This window comes from Staurois parvus, unplaced genomic scaffold (assembly GCF_062004578.1).
Source record: "Staurois parvus isolate SC_StPar_1 unplaced genomic scaffold, SC_StPar_1.0 ptg000425l, whole genome shotgun sequence".
NCBI lineage: Eukaryota > Metazoa > Chordata > Amphibia > Anura > Ranidae > Staurois > Staurois parvus.
The window spans coordinates 93,376-116,916 of record NW_028318221.1 but is presented as its reverse complement, the minus strand read 5'-3'; the positions used below and the strand labels follow the sequence as shown (position 1 = coordinate 116,916).

Genomic DNA, 23,541 nt, shown 5'->3' with positions numbered 1-23,541 from the left:
AACAATTTACAGCAGCAAGACAGTGTCTGAGCAGACTATGGGGTTAATTACTAAATACAGTGTGCAGTTTGCAAAATGCAGTTGCAATCTGCAAATGCAGTTGCTTCAGAGATTAGTAAATGAGATAAAGCTTCACTTTGCAAAAAATATCCAATCATGTACAAGGAAAATAAAATAAAAACAGCAATTTTGCTTGCACATGATTGGATGATGGAACTCAGCAGAGCTTCTGCTCATTTATTATGCGCTGGAGCAACTGCTCTTGCAGAGCGCAACTGCACTTTGCAAAGTGAAAAGTCTATTTGCCTTTAGTAAATCAGCCTCTATGTTTCAAGCAGGAAGAAAAGAAAGTTTTATTCTGCAATAAAAATGAGAGTGAGTCTTTAGAGGACCTGTAATGCTATAGTGCTTGATGTCAAAATTTAAGAGGGATTTAATTAATAAGTAGCCTCTACCAATTACAAATCCGATGATTTCTTGCCTTAATAACACACTGACTGTACTTGTAAAGGGCATATAAGTGTTTAAGGATACAACTGGCAAGCTTTTCTAAACTCTTTCCAAATCCTTCATGTCTCTTGCAGGCCCTGCCATTCAACCTGCTATCATGGTTATGTTGGTCTTTCAGACCTTACTAGAATAGACTCTAAAGCTTGGTTCACACCCTTTTAGCTATGAGCCACGATTGCACGGGTACGGCAGTCCACTTATTTGCCTGCGTTTTAATGCAGGGAAAAATTTCCTACAAATTTTTTAAAATGCAGTCTCAGGAAAATAGCATGGTGCTTTTGCACCATGCGATTTCCCACACGTTCCCGTATTTGCTAACATGCAACATTTTTAGATGCGTGGGGGTGCCATTGAGAATGAATGGCAGCCCAGCACGTCTGTTAAGAGCAGCATGTTTTGGCTGAGGTGGTTGCGGGTGTAGGAACAGGTGTGATTCCTGCACCTGCTACCAAGTGTGAATCTAGCCTTAATGTGAATGACATTGACCCACCTAATTTAAGGTGGTAAACCATCTGCACAGCAACAATTCTGCCAAACCACAATATTGGAAAATATTGTAAAATTTTGGCTCCATGGCCAAAACGAACAAAAATGGGGAGAGGAGACAGCCCTGCGTGGTTCCTCTCCATATGGGAAACAAAGCAGATTCAAATCCATAGTACTTCACTTTAGCCCGGGGAACACTGTACAAGGCCAATATCCATTGCATAAAGGAGATGCCAAACCAATGGTGTTGAAGGACTGCAGTAAGATAAGGCCACAACTGAGTACCCAATGCCTTAGTAATATCCAGGGACAATGAACATCATCTCAGTAGAGCATTATCTAGTGATGTGAATGCGCTGTATGAGACGTATGCAGTCCCTGGCGTGACTTTTTGGAACAAAACCAACCTAGTCTTTTTAATAAGACAGGCCAGAAAGAAAATGAGTTAAAAAAAAAAACGAATTATCAATCAGCTCAGCCACTATGTGATTACCCCTTTACACCACAAAAAATAATCACACATATAAAAATAAGTATAAAATTGCATATGAATTATTAACTAAACACAAGGTTGCTGAGTGCACCACAAAGTGGTTTTACTTCGCCCCTAAGTAAATAATGCAGCAAAAGTTGCTGCGCAACCACAAACCTTCACTATAAAATAATAAATCAAAAATAAAGTCCTAAGCATTAAGATCTTCCACCAAATTATCCATGTGTCCCAATATTTTCAATCACCAGTGCTACTTATGCATAAACCTCCCATGAACAATATATGCTCACCTCCAGACTAGACCCTGATTGCTAGTCAAGGGCCATATGCGCTTGTGCCCACTTCACGGGCTGCAAACAGGATGGCTCCAAATTCACTACACCACAGATGGCTCTCACTGTTCCACGGATCCTCCACTCACATAAGAAGCATTACTTCATTCATGAAAGAAGAATAGGGACTGATAGTGTTCTCTGTACAGTAAAAATATACAGTAAAAATATTCAATATTTAAAATGACACTCACAAATCAGTATATGTACAGTGCATATCAAACACAGGCAGCTTTCTGTCTCACCACCTATACTGCCGCCATCAAGATGGCTGCCAACTGAACCCGCTGCGCTCCTATATACGTTGCACCCAATCAACAGGCTTTCTCAGTAGCTAAAGTTTTTGTGAGGATTTTTATGTCTATATTGCTTAAGGAGATCAGCCCATAATTGCTGCAAGAATGGAGGTCCTTGCCTGGTTTGGGAATTATTACTATATTAGCTGAAAGAAGAGAGGACAAAAAGGTGCTTTCCTTCTTAACGGAATTGTACATCCTGGTAAGGTGGGGAGCAACAACATCAGCCAGTTTTTTTTTATATAGTAAAGTGCTGTGCAACTGCTGGGGCCTGGGTGTTTACCAGGCTTTAACTCCTTAATTTAATACAATGTAAGACCTCGGAAACCAGGTTCTTCTGCACATCAGTCAATTTAGCAAGAGGGAGGCCTTTCGAGAAAGATGGCTATAGCGAGGTATAAGGAGCTGAGATGGCGCTTGACTTCTTTGAGGACCTGAATAGGGTTACTGGTTAAAATGCTTTGTATATTATATAGGGTGCGCTTGTTAGAGTCCAATCTCTGTAGCTGTAGGATAAAGGTGCCAGATGGATATGATGGATGGATGGGAGCAGTAACACTGAGGCAGCTCTTCTTAGAGTGGAAGCAAGGCTCTAATGCAGTAAACATGAAAAAGAGAAGGCGGCGCCTCTAAGCGCAATATTGACAATTTATTGGTTATCAATAGATAAATTGCACATAGAAGATAAATAGTTAAAAAGACTCATTGTGTGGTGTAATAAGATTCAGGTGAGACATCCAGCCGTCCAGCAGCAAATTCTGTCTACAGGATCAGGAAGTAAAGCCCAGGATGTGCCTGTGCATCAAAAACTTTGTTCATGGTTAAAATGCTTTGTCTAGTGCTCAGTGTGATTGGCACATGTCTATGTGCAAACATTTCAACCTGTTTGCTAACGCATCAGGTTTATTTGCCTTGGTGTACCTTTTCTGGTCCAGCGAAGCGTTTGTTCCACTGAGTCTGTATGGCAAAGATCAAGTTTAGTGTGAATTTGGTCTAATGCTTTACAGTTGGAGTAGGTAAGCGTTTAAACTGCACTGAAGTCTGATCAAGTTGGATCTCTAGCTGTCTCTAGCTGAGCTTGCTCTTTCTTGCACTTAGAGGCAAGTTGTATATTATTTTATACAGGATTTATATAGCGCCAACAGTTTGCTCAGCGCTTTACAATATAACGGGAGACAATACAGCAACAATACAGTTCAATATTATGTCCTTGCATAACTGCCTTATAGGCTTCTCAAAATGTTAACAGCAGAAGATACCAAGTTATGAGTGAGGTATTCATTAGATTATTGTACCAGGTCAGACAGTATGCCAGTTATGTCATTCATCACCTAAGGAGAATGTGTTGGTTTTCATAGCATAGAGCAGCAAATAACTAGAATTGGATCATGATCTGAGCAAAATACTGTGAAAATAGAAGATGACAGTACTAAGAAGAGGTGTTTGCATAAATACATGATTGATTCTAGCATGAGACTTTTGCGGGTGGGAGTACCAGGTCATGAGACTGGGTATATTTTTTACCATCACCTGAAGGGGAGGAGGCCTCAGGCTGGTATTTAATTTAGGATTAAGAGCCAGATTGGAATCACCAGCCAGCAATAGGGTGCCTAATTGTTGGCAGGCCAAAAGCGAGCAGACATAGATGAGGAACGGACCTGTTGTTCACATTAGGGGGTAGTAGGGAAGTATCATGACCTCAGTGTCTTGTAAAAGGCCCTAAAGCAGTAGGTACCTGCCGCTTGGGTCAGCAATTCGGTTCTTGCACTGGAAAGGGGTAAACTTATGAAAAGCTATAAGGACCCCACATTGTTTTGTAGAGGCATTAACCTGATACATACAGGGATAATGGGCATCAAATACTAAGGAGAGGAGGCATGTAAATAGGTTTTCTGAAGGCAGGAAATAATATTCCAGAGTTTCTAAAGATATTAGAATACTTTCAGTCTCTTGTTGAGAATGTAGGCCTTGGATGTTCTAGGAAAGCCAATTAAGCATCATGGAGATAAAAACAAGGGAACTGTATTAATAGAATAGAAGGAAAAACGAGAAAGCAAGAGGGGAAGGGAGGATGGGGGGAACTGCAGCCGAAAAGGCTGTAAGGCAGCAAAAGGATATCGGACCGTAGACCATATGGTCCATGCGTGGACCGATAGGTGGTAATACACTCATAGGTTGTCAAACGTCAGGTCAAAGGGGGAGCAAGAATCCGCCTGGGCTTCACAGCAATACAGAGGCACTTAGACCAGGGAAAAACTATGTATACTAACATGGGCTACTGAGCCTGAAAAAGGGATTATACAGTCATGGCCAAAATATTGGCACCCCTACATTTCTGTGAGATAATGCACCACCTTGCCCAGAAAATTGTTGCAATTACAAATGTTTAGGCATTCTTATGTTTATTTCTTTTGTCTGTGTTGGTATGACAAAAAAGTGGAGAAACAAAGTCAAATTTGACACATTCCACGCAGAATCCCAAAAATGGACTGGACAAAATTTTTGGCACCTTCCCAAAATTGTGAGAAATAATAATTTTGTAATTTGTAATTAAACTCACCTGTATCAATTAACAGGAGCTGACAATATAGAAATCACTCCAGCAACCAGTTAAAATGGTGAAAAATTGACTCAGCCTTTCTATTGTGTGTCTGTGTGTGCCACATGGAGTATGGAGAAAAGAAATAGCAGCAAAGAATTGTCTTAGGATTTGAGCACAAAAATTTTGGAAAAGCATGGACAATCTCAAGGTTACAAGTCCTTCTCCAGGGATCTTAATGTTCCTGTGTCCATTGTGCGTGACATTGTCAAGAAGTTTACAGCCAATGGCACTGTAGCTAATCTCCCTGGACGTGTACAAAAGAGAAAAATTGATCAAAGATTGCAACAAAATATTGTTTGAATGGTAGATAAAGAACCTCGATCAGCTTCCAAATTCAAGCTGACCTTCAGGCACAGGGTACAACTGTTTCAGCTCGCACTATATTCCGCCCTCTGAATGAAAAGGGACGCTATGGTAGGAGACCCAGGAGGACCCCACTGCTGACACAGAAACATAAAAAAGCCAGATTGGAGTTTGCCAAAAATTTTGAAGGCTAGTTGATGTAAAACCTCATCCACGTCACCGGTTTAATTCAGATTGCATGGACTTGCTTGTATGGACATTGCATTTTTTTAACATTATATATACTATGATTTATGCACCGTATTATGCACACTTGATGATTTCATTTATTTCTTATATATTGTTTCCAGTTTTTGGATTATTTGTTATTTACGTTTCACATTAGCAGCGCAGCATTAAGCTCATTGGTTTATTTATGATTATGCATGAATGTTCCCAGCTTCTTTCCGTAGAAGCCACTGGGCACTTCCAGGTTTAAAGATGGCTGCCATGTGAGGGAAGTAAGAGAGAGGAGGAGGAGTGATAGAGAGGAAGGGGTGAGAGAGGATGAGGTGAGAAAGAGGGTGTGTTTTAAATTGTGTTAAAAATTGAGCATGGCTAAAAAGGGGTATGTTTAAATAGTGTCTGAGATGACTTACACAGTGCAGACTGTGTTAATGTTAAATAGGGAATGTATGGCATGACGTATATGGCGGTGGGTAGTATGTACAGGGAGAGGAGTGCGGAGTGTATGGTGGTGGGTAGTATGTACAGTGAGAGGACTGCGGAGTGTATGGCAGTGGGTAGTATGTACAGGGAGAGCAGTGTGGAGTATATGGCGGTGGGTAGTATGTGCAGGATGATGTCAGTAGATCTATATTTTTATTTTGTTTTTACAATTTTTAGTGTTTTATTATTTTTATCATTTTTTCAAAATTCTTTTGGGTGACCAGTGGATGATGTCAGTAGAGCAATGGTGTGGGTGTCAGAATTTTTATATTGTTATTATTATTTAATTTTTAAATTATTTTTTATTTATTTATTTTTTTCACAATGATTTTGTGGGGGCAGTGGACAGTGTCAGTAGGGAGTGAACAGTCAGCACTAGTATATGTTGGGCTGTCATTAGATTGGGGTGAATAAACAGAACCTGTATCCCCTTTATCAGGAGGAAAGACGGAAGGAGGGAGGGAGTGGATGAAGGAAAGGGAGGAAGGAAGGCAAAAAAGGGAGGAGGGAATGGATAGAGGAAGGAAGGGGAGGTAAGGAAGGAAGAAATGGGAGGGTGTGAAGGAAATGGATGGAGGAAGGAAGGTAATGAAAGAAGGGGAGGGAGGAAAGAATGAAGGGAAAGGAGGGGAGGGAGGAAAGAATGAAGGGAAAGGAGGGGACGGAGCAAAGAATGAAGGGAGGGGATGGCGAAAGGAAGGAAAGGAGGGAGGAAGGAAAAGAAAGAAAGGAAGGGGCGGGAGAAAAAAAAGGAAGGGGATGGAGAAAGAAGGAAGGGAAGAAAGAAAGGGAGCAAGAGAGAATGAAAGGGAGAAGGAAGGGGAGAAGGAAAAAAAGAAGGGGACACAGGAAGGGAGGAAGAAAAGGGATGGAGCCAGCTTACTGGCACATTCAGAAGCATCACAGAGCTTCCGGCTGATCAGGACACAATTTCACCACACATCCTCTTCAGACTGAAGTGTGGGCGGGGACAGGGGGAGGCAGAGAATATGGGCGGGGACAGTGGAGGCAGTGTAGATCTGGGCTCTCTCCTTTGCTCTGTCATTGTTGTGGAAGATGGGGGGAGGGGCTGGGCACTATGGGAGAAAACAAGGCATCAAAGACTTGCAGGGGCTGAGGAGCACATGGGGGGGGGGCCCCAGAAGGGAAATCCGATGCACACTCAGGGATGATCAGTGCAGCGATGGGCACAGTGATGAGCACTGAACTCCTGTATGGCTTTCAGTGAAGCAGCTCTTCCTCTCGCTGTCCCGCAGCTTTTCAGCTGCTTCATTGAAAGCCATACAGGAGATCGGTGCTAGTCAGCGTGCCCACCACTGCACTGATCATCCCCAACTTTGCTCCTGATACATGTCATCCATGGGGGTGGGGTGTGTGCAGTAAACATCCTGCACCCATGGATGATACGCCTCTCACCTTCCCACTGCCCACCGGCTCCATCACCAGCAGTGTGTAGCAAGGCACTACCACTGCCTATTACCCGATTCTGTCACTACCTGAAGTGAAAGGTGAGCTACTTCCAGGATCTGAGATTCCTCCTCCTCCGCTCCCCACACTGTCTCCAGACAGTGAGCCTCTCACAGGCCCCCTAATGACCTTGGGCAATGCCCGAATGGTCAGTCCGCCTTTGGTTGGATGTGAAAACGCCCTAAAGCTTGCTAATAATCACTAATACATTTCAGCATTCTTCTAGTTTGACAGAAAATTAGTTTGCAGGTCATTAAAGCTTTGTTTTAACATTTTTTTACATATAACCTGTAATAAATAATGATCTAGCAATTGACCATTAAGGTTAAATTAACTTACTTTCTATCTCTTAACAGGAGACGTACTCACTCATCAGGATATGATGCACGGTAGGTGCTGTTCTGCATAAGATATTTTGATTCCTTTGAAATGTGCAGTCTGTAGTTTTTAGATTTATACATTTGTTACCACTGGTGTGTCGTTTGTGAAAGTGTCTTGGTAATTTTGTTTCTGAACGTTTGTATAGCATTACAGCAACCAATACATTCTCGCATACTGCAAAATTATGATCAGTTTGGTTGCTGTTGGGCAATGTTTCTTTGTTCAGCCATATAACGTGCCCATTCACCAAACATTCAGTTCAAGTTAATCAATATCTGTAATATAAAACCCATGCACCATAAAGATACACCTGCAGTTTTGGTAAATGTCTCATTCACTGCTTTATAAATATATCCAAATGTGTCTAGTATCAAATAATCTTTCAGGTTGAATTACTAAGAGAAATAAGATGTTCACCTAGCAAGTTGAATGGTAACTTTGGAAAGTGAATAATAGTGAAAAGGCTGGAGTCGTGTTCACTTTCAAAACTCAGTCTTGTCCAGTTTTTTTTTTAACCACTTCAAGTCTGGACATTTTCACCCCCTTCCTGTCCAGGCCAATTTTCAGCTTTCAGCGGTATCACACTTTGAATGACAATTGCGCGGTCATACACTGTACCCATGTGAATGTTTTAGCATTTTTTTTTTAGACAGATAAAGCTTTATTTTGGTGGTATTTATTCACCATTATTTTTTTTGCTATATAAATGAAAAAGTCCAAAAATTTTGAAAAAAAGTGTTTTGAAAGTGTTTTGAAAATAAATAATCTTTCTTCATAAATCTTGGCCAAAATTTATTCAGTTATCTTTTTAGTAAAAAACACTTATTGCTTTTCTACCCATAAAGGCTGTAAAAGCAATCATATCTCCTCTCTGGCTGCATTCTTACAGCCATTAAGAAATACTGTGTGATCTGTGATTGGTCACAGCTTGTCACATGGTACAAGGCTGTTGTGAATAGCCCTGTACCATGTGACCTCTGTGATCATTCCCAGATTTCACACGTAGTAAGCAATGATGTCAGAAGTGACATCTTGCTTACTACTTTTCATGTGATGACTGATTGGCCAATTACTGGTCACATGATCAGGACCTTGCACAGAGGTCCTGTACAACAATCAGTGTTCCACTGTGTCCGGAGGACACATCGGACACCAGATCGCTGTGCTGCGCACTCCCAGGGAGCACGCACAAGCAGGGGGCGGGGAGGCCGTTTATAAACGGCCACCCGCCCCTGCACTGCTACCGTCTGGGCATTTATATACAACGGCCAGACGGGAAGTGGTTAACTTCCCTTGCGCATGATTTAGTATTAAAAGTGAAAACAGGATCACTCTATTTACTAACATTTACTTTACAAGTGAACACACACTATGCGCTTTTTATTTTTGGCGCTATAAATCGCCTATGCGCTTTTTATTTTTGGCGCTATAAACAAAAAAATTTTTGAAGAAAAAATTTTTTTATTAAAAAAAACAATAGTTTCTCATTTCGGTCATAAAAAATATCCAAAAAAAATAAAATTTTGTCATAAATTTAGGCCAAAATGTATTCTGCTACATGTTTTCGGTTAAAAAAAATCCCAGTAAGTGTTATTTATTGCTTTGTGTGAAAGTTATAGCGTCTACAAACTATGGGATAGATAATGGAATTTACACAGCTTTTACTTTCTGACTGCCCATCACATTTCTTGAGGTGCTAAAATAACAGGATAGTACAAACACCCTCAAATGACCCCTTCTTAGAAAGTAGACGCCCTAAGATATCTGCTGAGAGGCATATTGAGTCCATGTAAGATTTATTTTTTTTCCACAAGTTTCTGGAAAATGACAAAAACATTTTTTTTTCTTATACAAAGTTGTCATTCAAATGATTTATGTCTCGCACAAGCCATGGGTATATGTGGAATTACACCCCAAAATACATTCTGCTACTTCTACCGAGTATGGGGATACCACGTGTGAGACTTTTTGGGAGCCTAGCCACATACAGGAGCCTGAAATCCAATGACCACTTTGAAAGCCTGAAGGTGTGTAACTTCCTCACTTCCTCAATACCTATCACAGTTTCGAAGGCCCTGACATGCCAGGATAGCACCAAACCCCCCCCCCCCCCAAATGACCCCTTTCTGGAAAGTAGAAACCCCAAGGAATTTAAAAAGAGGCATGGTGAGTATTTTGCGCTATACAAAAAAAAAAAAAGGCTGACCGTTTTGAGAAAAATAGCAATATTTTGGACTTTTTGCTATAAAACGTCCAGTAAAAATATTTAAAAATCAAATTTCGGCATAAATTACGGCCAAAATGTATTCTGTGACATGTCTTTGGTAAAAAAACGCAATACATGTAAATTAATTGGTTTACGTGAAAGTTATAGCATCTAGATACTGGGATTTGTTTTTTATACTAATAATGGCGGCGATCAGCGACTTATGGCGGTGATCAGCGATTTATGACAGTGATCAGCGACTTATGGCGGGACCGCGGCGGACATTTTGACACTGGGGGGGAACTGACTTGGGGTCACTACATCCCCAGTGACACCAATACAGTGATCAGTGCAAAAAAAAAAACACTGACACTGTACTAATGGCACTGGGGAGGAAGGGGTTAACTTTTTTAAGGCAATGAAAGGGTTAACTGTGTGAGGGGAGTACATAAAAACATATATATATATAAAACCATATATAAGGTGCAGTGCTATAGTAGTAAATGGCATATATCACATATAAGGTATATATAAACACTGAAGTGCAAATGTCAAATCACACTGCGGTGAAATTAAGTGAGATGAAAAAAGTCCCAAAATAAATCAAACGTGGGGATCCAAAAGATCCTAGTAGGTGCGTGGGATAAGATTCTGTGTAGCACACGGTGAATCTGAGGAAAAAATTGCACACTCACCAGAAGTGCGTCAAAAAAACACATGTAAGGTTTATCCTGTGATATCAGATAGCGATCACCCGTTGCCAAGATAGAGATAGAATCCTACGCCTTCCAATCGCACCTTGAGCGTATACTCAAGATTCATATGCGTGTCTCAGACATGTCACCATCCGGGGTCCCCTCTTAAGGTAGATTCTGCAAGTGGGGACAGGTAATATTTAGGATGACCACCTGCGGTGGTCAGATGTCCAGATACTGCAGCCCCCCCTCCGACGCGTTTCGTGCGGTGCACATTATCAAAGGGTCCAGGGCTTCCATACAGGGACGCCAAAAAAGCTGTTTAAATATCAAAATCTTTGTGGAAAAGGCGCCAGCGATTATCGCGGCGGCCATTTTCCCGGCGATCGGCGCATGCGCAGCGCGTCAGCGCCATTTTGTCGTGGATACCCGGTTTACATTGATATCCACCATAGGGCGACGCCATTTTGTTGGCAGTCTTCAAATACACAACATCAATGCAGGTCAGTGTGAATCATATACTGACCTACAGAAGGTGTCTCCTATAGGATGGTAGTGTTCAGGCGCAAGTGAACGATAAGGTCAGATAATGTAGGAAGAATAAATCCTATCTTATAAAATTAGAAAATCGGATTATTTTACAGTAAATTTAGATGTACCCCAATGTAATAATAATGATATATAAAACTGGGGCAATCTATAAAGTATCATAGTGGGACTATCCTAAACAATACATGGTCAGATACAATAAAAACAGGTTAATTACAGAATTCAATTAATACAGAGGTATCTCATACAGAATATCAATATGCAGACAGAATATATATATGCATATAAAAAATAAAAATACATATAAAACAAACATGGAATAAATAATAACTTATTACAAGAAAGAATATCCTAAAAGTCGACCAACTTAAAAAAGTCGACCAACCTAAATTGGTATAACACAGGCGGAATGTAATATCATATTAAAATATAAGGCAAGCAGCAAATATGAAGGGAGAAGGAACGGATCTATATAAAATAAATAATATATAGCTCAATGAGTCAGTATAGCTGGATAAAGGCAACACTTAATGATTAATCAGCTATTCTCTATAAAACAGTTTAAATCAAAGTCGACATTAAGCCCATTAGGGTGCAAAGAGCCAAGCTCGTATATCCACTTTGACTCCAATTGTGACACTATTTTCTTATTATTCGTTCCTCTCCAATGGGCATTAGCAACTCCAATACCCATAAAGCTCAATAGAGATGGATCATTATTGTGTCGTTTTTTGAAGTGATGTGATAGGGAATGTTCTTTAAATCCCTTTTTTATGTTAGATACATGCTCCCTGAGTCTATCCTTTAAACATCTAATAGTGCGTCCCACATACTGTAATTTGCATGGGCATTGAAGGAGGTAGACCACATTTTTACTGGTGCATGTGATAAAGTAGTCTATACGATACGTTGTCCCTTTTACCGTGGAACTATCAAAATTTCATATGGGTACAATGTTGCATTACCGCGCAATTGTCAATCAAAGTGCGGCAGCGCTGAAAGCTGAAAATTGGCCTGGTAAATAAGGGGGTATAAGTGCCTGGTAGGCAAGTGGTTAAAAAGGAAAGATTTAGTTATACGCCCGGCAGACAAAGGGGAGGAGTGGTATTATTAAATAAATCGGATTATGTCAAAGAAGTGTATAAGATTTTGGAGGATAAAGAAACGTACTTAGTATTATCAAAAAACCCTTTGGGTCAATATAAAAAATTGCTCAAGGCCGTTATTCAAAAAGGGTATGATGACCATATTATCACTAAGAAAGAAAAGCTTTTTCTTTGCCCGGCAGCACCTAAACTTGCAATTATGTATATTCTTCTGAAATTACATAAGAACCCACTTCATCTACCAGGTAGGCCCATCATTAGTAGCATAGGATCTCTCTGCTCGAGAATTGGTGAGTATATAGATCATTTTCTACAGCCACTAGTCGCTAAGACCCCGGCCTACCTGAAGGACACCAAACAGGTGCTCCAGGACATTAATATTATGACTACGGGTGCATCTACTTTCCTTGTGACAGCTGATGTCACCTCTTTATACACCAGTATTAAACATTCTGATGGATTAGAGGCGGTTAAATTCTTTTTAAGTGACTCTGTTGATATGACTGTTTTACAAAAAGAATTTATTCTAACCCTTCTCGATTTTGCAATGACTAAAAATTACTTTTGGTTTAACCATCAGTTTTTTCTTCAGAAAACAGGCGTTGCAATGGGGGCAAAGTTTGCCCCCAGTCTAGCAAATCTTCTTATGGCCAGATGGGAGGAGGATGTCATCTATGCTAGAGACTGGCCTGAGCTTGCCTTTTATAGGCGCTATATAGATGACATCCTCCTCATATGGAATGGAGAAGAACAACCCCTTCTTAATTTTTTTACTACGTTAAATTTTAATACGCAGAATATCAAATTAACTTTTAATTATAGTAAAGCAAGTATTAACTTCTTGGATTTAACTTTGATCAATTTTGAGGGTAGGATTGTTACAGAAACCTATTTCAAACCTACAGATAGGAATAGCTACATTCCGACAGACAGCTGCCATCACCCTGTCTGGTTGCGGAATATTCCTAAAGGCCAATTCTCTAGAATTAGACGCAATTGCACTACTATGACTGCTTACCATGAGCAAGCGTCAACGATTAAAGTAACATTTTTAGAAAAGGGATATGAAGAAACAATATTGGAGCAAGTCATTGGCGATATAGGTAGATCTAATAGAGACACCATGCTCGCTAATAATACTACACAGGGAATGAGTCGGGTTTGTCCGTTTATCACAGGATATTCGACACAACATAAAGCTATAACTTGAATTATCAAAAAGAACTGGAAATTTTTAAAACTGGATCCTGTGTTAAATCATCTACTACCTGAGAAACCAGAAATCACCTTTAGAAAGGCCACTTCACTTAGAAACATCATATCCTCTAATATTGTAGATCATCCTAAAAATATTACAATGTTCTCTGGCCTTAAAGGTTTTTTTCCCTGCAAAAAATGTATCATTTGCAGATGTAGTAAGTTTACTAGAAGAAGTCAATCGTTTAGTTCCACGGTAAAAGGGACAACATATCGTATAGACGACTTTATCACATGCACCAGTAAAAATGTGGTCTACCTCCTTCAATGCCCATGCAAATTACAGTATGTGGGACGCACTATTAGATGTTTAAAGGATAGACTCAGGGAGCATGTATCTAACATAAAAAAGGGATTTAAAGAACATTCCCTATCACATCACTTCAAAAAACGACACAATAATGATCCATCTCTATTGAGCTTTATGGGTATTGGAGTTGCTAATGCCCATTGGAGAGGATCGAATAATAAGAAAATAGTGTCACAATTGGAGTCAAAGTGGATATACGAGCTTGGCTCTTTGCACCCTAATGGGCTTAATGTCGACTTTGATTTAAACTCTTTTATAGAGAATAGCTGATTAATCATTAAGTGTTGCCTTTATCCAGCTATACTGACTCATTGAGCTATATATTATTTATTTTATATAGATCCGTTCCTTCTCCCTTCATATTTGCTGCTTGCCTTATATTTTAATATGATATTACATTCCGCCTGTGTTATACCAATTTAGGTTGGTCGACTTTTTTAAGTTGGTCGACTTTTAGGATATTCTTTCTTGTAATAAGTTATTATTTATTCCATGTTTGTTTTATATGTATTTTTATTTTTTATATGCATATATATATTCTGTCTGCATATTGATATTCTGTATGAGATACCTCTGTATTAATTGAATTCTGTAATTAACCTGTTTTTATTGTATCTGACCATGTATTGTTTAGGATAGTCCCACTATGATACTTTATAGATTGCCCCAGTTTTATATATCATTATTATTACATTGGGGTACATCTAAATTTACTGTAAAATAATCCGATTTTCTAATTTTATAAGATAGGATTTATTCTTCCTAGATTATCTGACCTTATCGTTCACTTGCGCCTGAACACTACCATCCTATAGGAGACACCTTCTGTAGGTCAGTGTATGATTCACACTGACCTGCATTGATGTTGTGTATTTGAAGACTGCCAACAAAATGGTGTCGCCCTATGGTGGATATCAATGTAAACCGGATATCCACGACAAAATGGCGCCGACGCGCTGCGCATGCGCCGATCGCCGGGAAAATGGCCGCCGTGATAATCGCTGGCGCCTTTTCCACAAAGATTTTGATATTTAAACAGCTTTTTTGGCGTCCCTGTATGGAAGCCCTGGACCCTTTGATAATGTGCACCGCACGAAACGCGTCAGAGGGGGGCTGCAGTATCTGGACGTCTGACCACCGCAGGTGGTCATCCTAAATATTACCTGTCCCCACTTGCAGAATCTACCTTAAGAGGGGACCCCGGATGGAGACACGCATATGAATCTTGAAGTATACGCTCAAGGTGCGATTGGAAGGTGTAGGATTCTATCTCTATCTTGGCAACGGATGATCGCTATCTGATATCACAGGATAAACCTTACATGCGTTTTTTTGACGCACTTCTGGTGAGTGCGCAATTTTTTCCTCAGATTCACCGTGTGCTACACAGAATCTTACCCCTCGCACCTACTAGGATCTTTTGGATCCCCACGTTTGATTTATTTTGGGACTTTTTTCATCTCACTTAATTTCACCGCAGTGTGATTTGACATTTGCACTTCAGTGTTTATATATACCTTATATGTGATATATGCCATTTACTACTATAGCGCTGCACCTTATATATGGTTTTATATATATATGTTTTTATGTACTTTATTGGAAGGTTTTCTCTTGGTTACCTTTTGGTGTTCTAGCCGCTTATATATGGTTTTATATATATATGTTTTTATGTACTTTATTGGAAGGTTTTCTCTTGGTTACCTTTTGGTGTTCTAGCCGCTTTGAGATCTCCGGATAGCGCTCGCTTTTTATCTTTTTGCATGTGTGAGGGGAGTGTTTTCCTAGGGGGCAGGGTGTGTGCTTCACAGGAACATGCTGATCCCGAGAGATAATCTCCGCTCTCAGGATCAGTGTGTTAGGAGCTGACAGGGAGCAGCGCTGCATTGTAAACAATGTCACTGTTTACCGGCAATCGACGGGATCCGGCGGGTAATGACCGGCCGGGACCAGTGATTTACACCTGCTGTCGTGATTGGCGAGATGGGTAGGGTGGGCACGCGCCCCCTACCTGTTTTGCAAAATGACGTTTTAAAACGTGATTTTTGCCCAGCGGTGTCACCTTGTTGACGTTTTTCTACAGTGGCTGGACGGCAAGCAGTTAAAACTGGAGAGTGCAAATCTGGTGCAGCTCTGCATGGAAACCCATCTGACGTTAGAAGGTGATTGCCTGCCATCTGTACCAGATTCTGAGTGCACCAGTTTCAGTAAATTGACTCCAGTGTATACTGGCCAGTGGTCAAGATTATGTAACATAGAAAATAGAATATACTGTAGAATGCATCAGTCATGGATATTGTATGTACCATACAATATAGCATACATAATGCAGGGGTAAGGAGTGTGCAGCATAAAGCACAGAGTTAAAAGATGAGAAGTATGTAACATTCTGCACCTTACACTGGTAGTTGGCTGGAATGGCATATTAAAATTGCGGTCAGTGGGAAAAAATGACTACCATTGTTGGTCAGTGAAAGGAAAAAATCCCTGTTTACATTGGTGTCAGTGGTTAGTTTGCTGGAAACAGGCTTCTAGTCTGGTGCTGCCTGCTCTGGCACATAAGAGATGTCAGGCCAAGAATTGTGCAAGCAACCTCATGCAAACAATCACTCCACTTAGCTGACATGTTTGTGAATTTGGGTTGGGTCCCACTGCAAGTTTAAAGTGTTACTAAGCCCACAATAGTAAAAGCAGTCTGTATGCAGTAAGGCGCCATCCACACCTATACAGTTTGCTTTATGTCCGTTTTGCACTGTTTTTCACAGTTCGTTTTGCTTTTTAATACATGCATTTTTGATGCATTTTTACCACGTTTTCCGTTTTTGTTCAGCTCTTCTTCTTTTTTTTTTAAAGTGGAATTTTTTTTGTTACTGGGCAGAATAAAAATGCAAAGCATGGCAAAAACATACTACCATGCATTTCAGCAGCTTCTCTATTGAACTCTATTGTAGCAAAAAATTCCAAAAATGCAGCAGCTCAAAAAAGTATAGATGCGAACAGGTTCCATAGGAAACCATGTTAAATGGACTGTAGTGCGTTTCTGCAAAAAGCACTAAAAAACACATTGGTGCTTTTTGGATGCTAAAGCATGCTTGTTGTGCTCACTGTGGAGCCTAAGGGGTTAATCCTCCACACTGGGTAAAAAGGTTGTTTGATCCTGTCTTCCCTGATCCTCCCCTTTTACTGTCCCCAATATGCCATAGTACAGAGCAGCAGTGGCAAGTCTGCAGATGCAGCTTGGGAGGGTGCGTGTGATCAGCAAAGGGCCAATCAGTGCTGTCTGGACAGGTGGTCAGCACAGTGGCTAAATGGTTAGCACTTCTGCCTGGCAATACTAGGGTTGTTGGTTTGCATCCCAACCACGGCACCACCTGCCTGGAGTTTGCATGTTCTCCCTGTGCTTTCATGGTTTTCCTCCAGGTACTCTGGTTTCCTCCCACACTCCAAAGACGTGCTGATAGGTTAATTGGATCCTGTCTAAATTGGCCCTAGTATGTGTTTGTATGAATGTAAGTTAGGGACCTTAGATTGTACACCCCTTGAGGGTTAGGGACTGATGTGAATGTGCAATATATATGTAAAGCGCTGCGTAAATTGACGGTGTTATAAAAGTACCTATAATAAATAATGCAGCTTCATAGGACAGTTAGAGGAGAATGAAACCTCCTTCTACAAGATTAACCAGTTGCCGACCGCAGATAGCTGAATGACGGCTACACTGCGGCCAGCCAGTTCTGGGAGGGCGTCATATGACGTCCTCCCAGAACATGCTCTCCTGCACGCCCCCGGCAATCTTCGTGATCGTTGTATCCTACAGACACAGCTGAGCACGTGATGTGGTAAAAGGCCAATCACAGCGGCCTTTTACCATGTGATCAGCCATGTCCAATGACACACTGATCACAGGGAAATACAATTGCCAGTTCTCGGCTTCACTGTCCTCTCGCTGTCAAAGCGTGAGGAAAGTACTGCCGAGAACCGGCAGTTGTCAGAGCAGGGATCGGCACCGATCGTCAGGGCACTAATTATCAGTGTCCTGATGATCAGTGCCCAGCAGTGCCACCCACCAGCTCCGCCCACCTGTGCCCAGCAGTGCCACCCACCAGCTCCACCCACCTGTGCCCAGCAGTGCCACCCACCTGTGCCCAGCAGTGCTACCCACCTGTGCCCACCAGTGCCCATCAGTGCAGCCCAGCAGTGCCACCAGTCAGTGCCCAGCAATTGTGCCAGTCAGTGCCCAACAGTTGTGCCAGTCAATGCCCAGCAGTGCAGCCAGTCAGTGCCCAGCAGTGCAGCCAGTCAGTGCCCAACAGTGCAGCCAGTCAGTATCGCCTATCAGTGCTGACTATCAGTACCCATCATCAGTGCTGCCTATCAGTGCCGCCTATCCATGCCACCTCATTAGTGCTGCCTATCAGTGCCGCCTATCAGTGCCCTTCAGTGCTGCCTATCAGTGCCCATTAGTGCCGCCTATCAGTGCCCATCACTGCTGCCTCATCAATGCACATCAGTGAAGGAGAAAAATTACCTGTTTGCAAATTTTTATAATAGAAACAAAGAACATTTTTTACAATTTTTTTGTTTATAGCGCAAAAAGTAAAACACCCAGCGACGATTAAATACCACCAAAAGAATTTATGAGAAAAAAATGATACAAATTTCATATGGGTACAATCTTGCATGGCTGCGCAATTGTCATTCAAAGTACGACAGCGCTGAAAGCTGAAAATTGGCCTGGTAAGGAAGGGGGTATAAGTGCCCGGTAGGCAAGTGGTCAACCAGTGTTTGGTCAGACACTGATAAAATGCACAAGACTGCTATACTGTATACTGTTGATGAGAAAAGGTATTTAGCAGTTTATATTTACTAAAATAATTGCATTTCCATGTTCTGTGTACTGTGGAAGACCAGATATTAGGTCAGTGATGTACAAAGCTGTCCACCATACTGCCCAGTACTACGTCAGTGTTAGGATTTTGAATTTGATCCGTTGCGCAATCGGAAGCCAGTGGAGGGATTGGCAAAGGGGGGTGGCGGAGATGGAGCGGTTGGAAAGGTGAATGAGTCTGGCAGCCGTATTCAGGATCGACTGAAGCGGGGATAGCCAGCGTCGAGGCAGGCCAGTGAGGAGGGAGTTGCAGTAGTCCGAGTCGTGATATGATGAGGGAGTGGATGAGCTGTTTAGTGGTTTCTGGGGTTAGGAACGTGCGTATTTTGGCGATGTTGCGGAGGTGGAGTCTGCATGAGTTTGTTAAAGATTGGACTTGGGGCAGGAAGGATAGGTTGGAGTCCAGAATGACACCAAGTACTCTGGCCTGCGGGGCGGGTTTGATGGTGGCGTTGTTGGATGTAACGGAGAAGTCAATGGGGGGTGGTGTCCGGGCTGGGGGGAAGACAAGAAATTCGGTTTTGGAGAGGTTCAGTTTAAGGAAGTGGAGCGACATCCAGTCTGATATGTCGCTCAGTAGGTGTGTGATTCGGGCATCAAGGTAAAACTGTAATTTAAAATGTATTTTAACCCAAAATCAAAATGTTATACATTACAGCTTACCAGTCCGTGGTTGTGGTGGCTTCAGTAGCTCCCATTTTTGAAGTTTTTTTTTTTTTCTTTAACCTTTTTTTCACCAGGATATCTTGTCAGTAATGTGCCCATTTGCACTGGATTTTTGCATTAAGCAATTTCTCCTCGACATCTTCAGTGTAACGTGGAATTAACCACAGAGTGGTTTACAGGTTCCAAACCTGTGGTTCACACTTCTGATTGTACCCTCTCCCTGAAGATTGCTGAGGGTGTATGCCCAGCAGGAGGGCGATGACTGTGGATAAGGGTATATTCCTGGGTTCCTACCCAATGTCACTGCAGGGTGACACAGGACTACAACTGCAGTAAGTCAGTCTTGCCCTTTCCCAGGAAGCCTGGCTGTTTTAGTGGGCTGTTTACTGTCCTGCTAGGGTGTTAACGTTAAAATGATGGCAGCGACATGTTTAGTCTCAATCTGGTGGCAGGTGGAACACAGCACCATATTAAAGTTCGGTTCCATTTTTTTCCTAACTCACAGGCCGCATCTCTTTTTAAGCTTGTGAAGCCTTTTTGTGGATGATTGCACTGCACAGCCATTTTCAGGAGTGCACACAACCCTGCTTCACACACATCCACCCTGATCTCATGTTGTCAGACTTGCCAATATCCCCACAGACCTTTGCGCTGCAGAGCAGCTCTTCTACGAATGGGTCATAGCCATTGTCCTGGAAAAGGAGATGTTTCAAGGTTTCTATTTAAACCTGTTCACTGTCCCCAAAAGCTAAGGGGGGTATATTGGATTTAAATATTCTTAACACCTCCCTCCGGGTACAAAAATTTCTAATGTAATCCTCAATTACATCATTGCTCAATCATTGCTTCACTTTATCCAGGAAACCATATGCAGACAAGGATGCCTACTTGCTTGTCCCCATCTTCCCAACACACCCCATATCAACAAGGTGCTAGCCTCCCTGTACTTGTTCTGCTTCACTCTGCTTTCTGTTACTCCTTTCAGAAGTCATCCTTCAAATGGAACCAACACATCCCTTGGCCATGGCCACATTCAGACTCTGCAATCCAGGAGTCCATGAGCTTTTGTTTTTGCATGAGGGTCCTGAACCTAATGGTGTCCTTTCGACGTGGTTCCATATGCCCAATATCACTCCTGACTATTGTAATTTAGCATTCAGGCAGTGTGTGACAAGTTGGCTTGCTCTGGCATGGTGGTTCATATGTTGGGCGCTGTAATCATGGATAGCCTTCCTCACAGTTGTGCCCAACCTTCTGGCTTTCAAGGTCAAAAACAAACTAAGCAGGTTTTTCTCCAATATATAGTAAGGGTGTGCAAGAGTGAGCACCAATTGGCGAGCTGCTGTATACACCGAAAAGGCACCAAATCAACCTTCTAAGACCAAATATAAAATATAAGGTGCAGCGCTAATAACTAATATAATAAAGTGCCATCATATAAATGCATAAAAACACATAAAACAAGAACTTATAATATAGTCGTCAATCTTCATGTATCAGAAAGAGTGCCACTACTAATGGTATATTGATATAAAGTGATAAAGTGCAGATAAACATCAATAAAGGTGGTCATAGGTGTAACTATAGTGACAAAGTCTTTATATATCAGATAGACGTGAAGTCTCAGGTGAGGGTGATCTTCTATAGATTCTTCTGGTGATAATAAAATAATAAAATCACGCACTCACCAGATGCGCAATAATGTTGCGCATTTGAGAACATATAATCTCATTAGGTCAGCTGGATCATCGTATGGACCTCTATCCCTGGTAAGGACTCCCCTCTGGGTCATCGGTAGCAATGCCACACCTCACACCTCTTCTGATGATAGGCCCTGTGGGTGGTAGTGCTCAGAGCAAAAGCCCCCAAGAAAGGATGCCAAAATAGTGTGATATTGCTTCCAGATATTTATTGATCCAAACACAGGAGATGAACAGAGTCACACCATTTTGTCAGCTATTTGGCGCACGCGCTGTACTTCCGCCGCTATGTTAATGGTTGCACCGCGCGTGCGCCGTATTCCTGCGCCATTTTGTTATAGATTGTCGGTCTGGTTACAGGAATACAGAATGCGTGCGTGTCAGGGCTCCGGGTATGACCAGAGGTGTGTGGACTGACACAGGGAAACGCGGGTTTCAGATATGGTATAAATAAGGCGATTTATTAAGACTAACAATAGAAACATAAACGCAGTGCACCAAACCCCAAGCTAACACAAATACATACAACAAACCCCAAGCTAACACAAATACATACAACAAGGTGAAACAAACCCAAACCTAAACTGATAAAGATACACAGGTACATACACATATAGAGCACAACGTAGTCAGGCAGGCTGGGTCAATAACAATCGGGCAGGTAGGTACAGGAGGAGCAGGCGGAGAGAATGGTCAGGGTCACAAGCCAGGGATCAAACAGGAGAAGTCAGCAGAGGTCAGGATCAGGCAGGGTCAGCAACACGTCAGGCAGGAACAGGAACAGGAATGCAGGTAACAAGATACAGGGGCCCATGGAAAAACACACACCAAGGCACAGACTGCAGGTCTGGCCATCCCTTAAATACACCTGCAGTCAGCTTTCAGGTGTTTGGCTGACTGCAGGGTTGAGTCTCTGATTCCTGACAGTACCCCCCCCTCAAGGTGCGGCCTCCGGACGCTCCAAACAGTCCTAGCTAGGCAAAATGTTCCACCGCCTGGGTCTGGTAACTGGCGGGATATCAAAGACCGGCACATCGGGCAGGACTCTGGGCAGAGGCGCATCGGGCAGGACTCTGGGCAGAGGCGCATCGGGCAGGACTCCGGGCAGAGGCGCATCGGGCAGGACTCCGGGCAGAGGCGCATCGGGCAGGACTCCGGGCAGAGGCGCATCGGGCAGGACTCCGGGCAGAGGCACATCGGGCAGGACCCCGGGCAGAGGCACATCGGGCAGGACTCCGGGCAGAGGCACATCGGGCAGGACTCCGGGCAGAGGCACATCGGGCTGCACTCCGGGCAGAGGCACATCGGGCTGCACTCCGGGCAGAGGCACATCGGGCTGCACTCCGGGCAGAGGCACATCGGGCTGGACACCGGATCACCAGGCGGAGCAGCAGGCACCAGACCACCAGGCGGAGCAGCAGGCACCGGGCCACCAGGCGAGGCAGCAGGCACCGGGCCACCAGGCGGGGCAGCAGGCACCGGGCCACCAGGCGGGGCAGCAGGCACCGGGCCACCAGGCAGAGCGGCAGGCACCGGGGCACCGGGCCCCCAGGCGGAGCGGCGGGCACCGGGCCCCCAGGCGGAGCGGCGGGCACCGGGCCCCCAGGCGGAGCGGCGGGCACCGGGCCCCAGGCGGAGCGGAGGGCACCGGGCCCCAGGCGGAGCGGCAGGCCCCCAGGCGGAGCGACGGGCACCGGGCCCCCAGGCGGGGCGGCAGGCACAGGGCCCCCAGGCGGGGCGGCAGGCACCGGGCCCCAGGCGGGGCGGCAAGCACCGGGCCATCAGGCAGGACAGCGGGCTCTGAGTCAACTGGCACAATAGCGGGCACCGGGCCATCAGGCACGACAGCGGGCATCAGGTCATTTGGCTTGACAGCGGGCACCGCGTCATCTGGCAAGGCAGTGGGCACCGAGTCACCAGGCACGACAGTGGGCTCCGAGTCAACTGGCATGACCGCGGGCACTGGGTCAGACCTTGGATCGTCTGGCTTGAAAGCGGGCATCGGGTCACCAGGCATCAGGTCATTTGGCTCGACAGCGGGCACCGCGTCATCTGGCAAGGCAGTGGGCACCGAGTCACCAGGCACGACAGAGGGCTCCAAGTCAACTGGCATGACAGCGGGCACTGGGTCAGACATTGGATCGTCTGGCTCGACAGCGGGCATCGGGTCACCAGGCATCAGTTCACTTGGCTCGACAGCGGGCACCGCGTCATCTGGCAAGGCAGTGGGCACCAAGTCACCAGGCACGACAGTGGGCTCTGAGTCAATTGGCACGACAGCGGGCACCGGGTCATCAGGTACCGGATCGTCTGGCTCGACAGCAGGCACCGGGTCATCTGGCGCTGGATCGTCTGGCTCGACAGCGGGCATCGGGTCACCAGGCATGACAGCGGGCACTGGGTCATCAGGCATTGGATCGTCTGGCTCGACAGCAGGCATCGGGTCACCAGGCATCAGGTCACTTGGCTCGACAGCGGGCACCGCGTCATCTGGCAAGGCAGTGGGCACCGAGTCACCAGGCACGACAGTGGGCTCTGAGTCAATTGGCACGACAGCGGGCACCGGGTCATCAGGTACCGGATCGT

The 23,541-nt window shown here is 43.7% G+C and overlaps 1 protein-coding gene across 3 annotated transcripts in view; it reads left to right on the top strand.

The window, feature by feature from the left end:
• Nucleotides 1-23,541, top strand: part of PIP5K1C (phosphatidylinositol-4-phosphate 5-kinase type 1 gamma) — a 326,185-nt gene that overhangs the window by 242,579 nt on the left and 60,065 nt on the right. For all 3 annotated transcript variants that reach the window (XM_089687401.1, XM_089687403.1, XM_089687402.1), the window contains one exon: nt 7,554-7,586. In XM_089687401.1, coding sequence (XP_089543527.1) covers nt 7,554-7,586 — 33 coding nt within the window. The remainder of the gene's footprint in view (nt 1-7,553; nt 7,587-23,541) is intronic.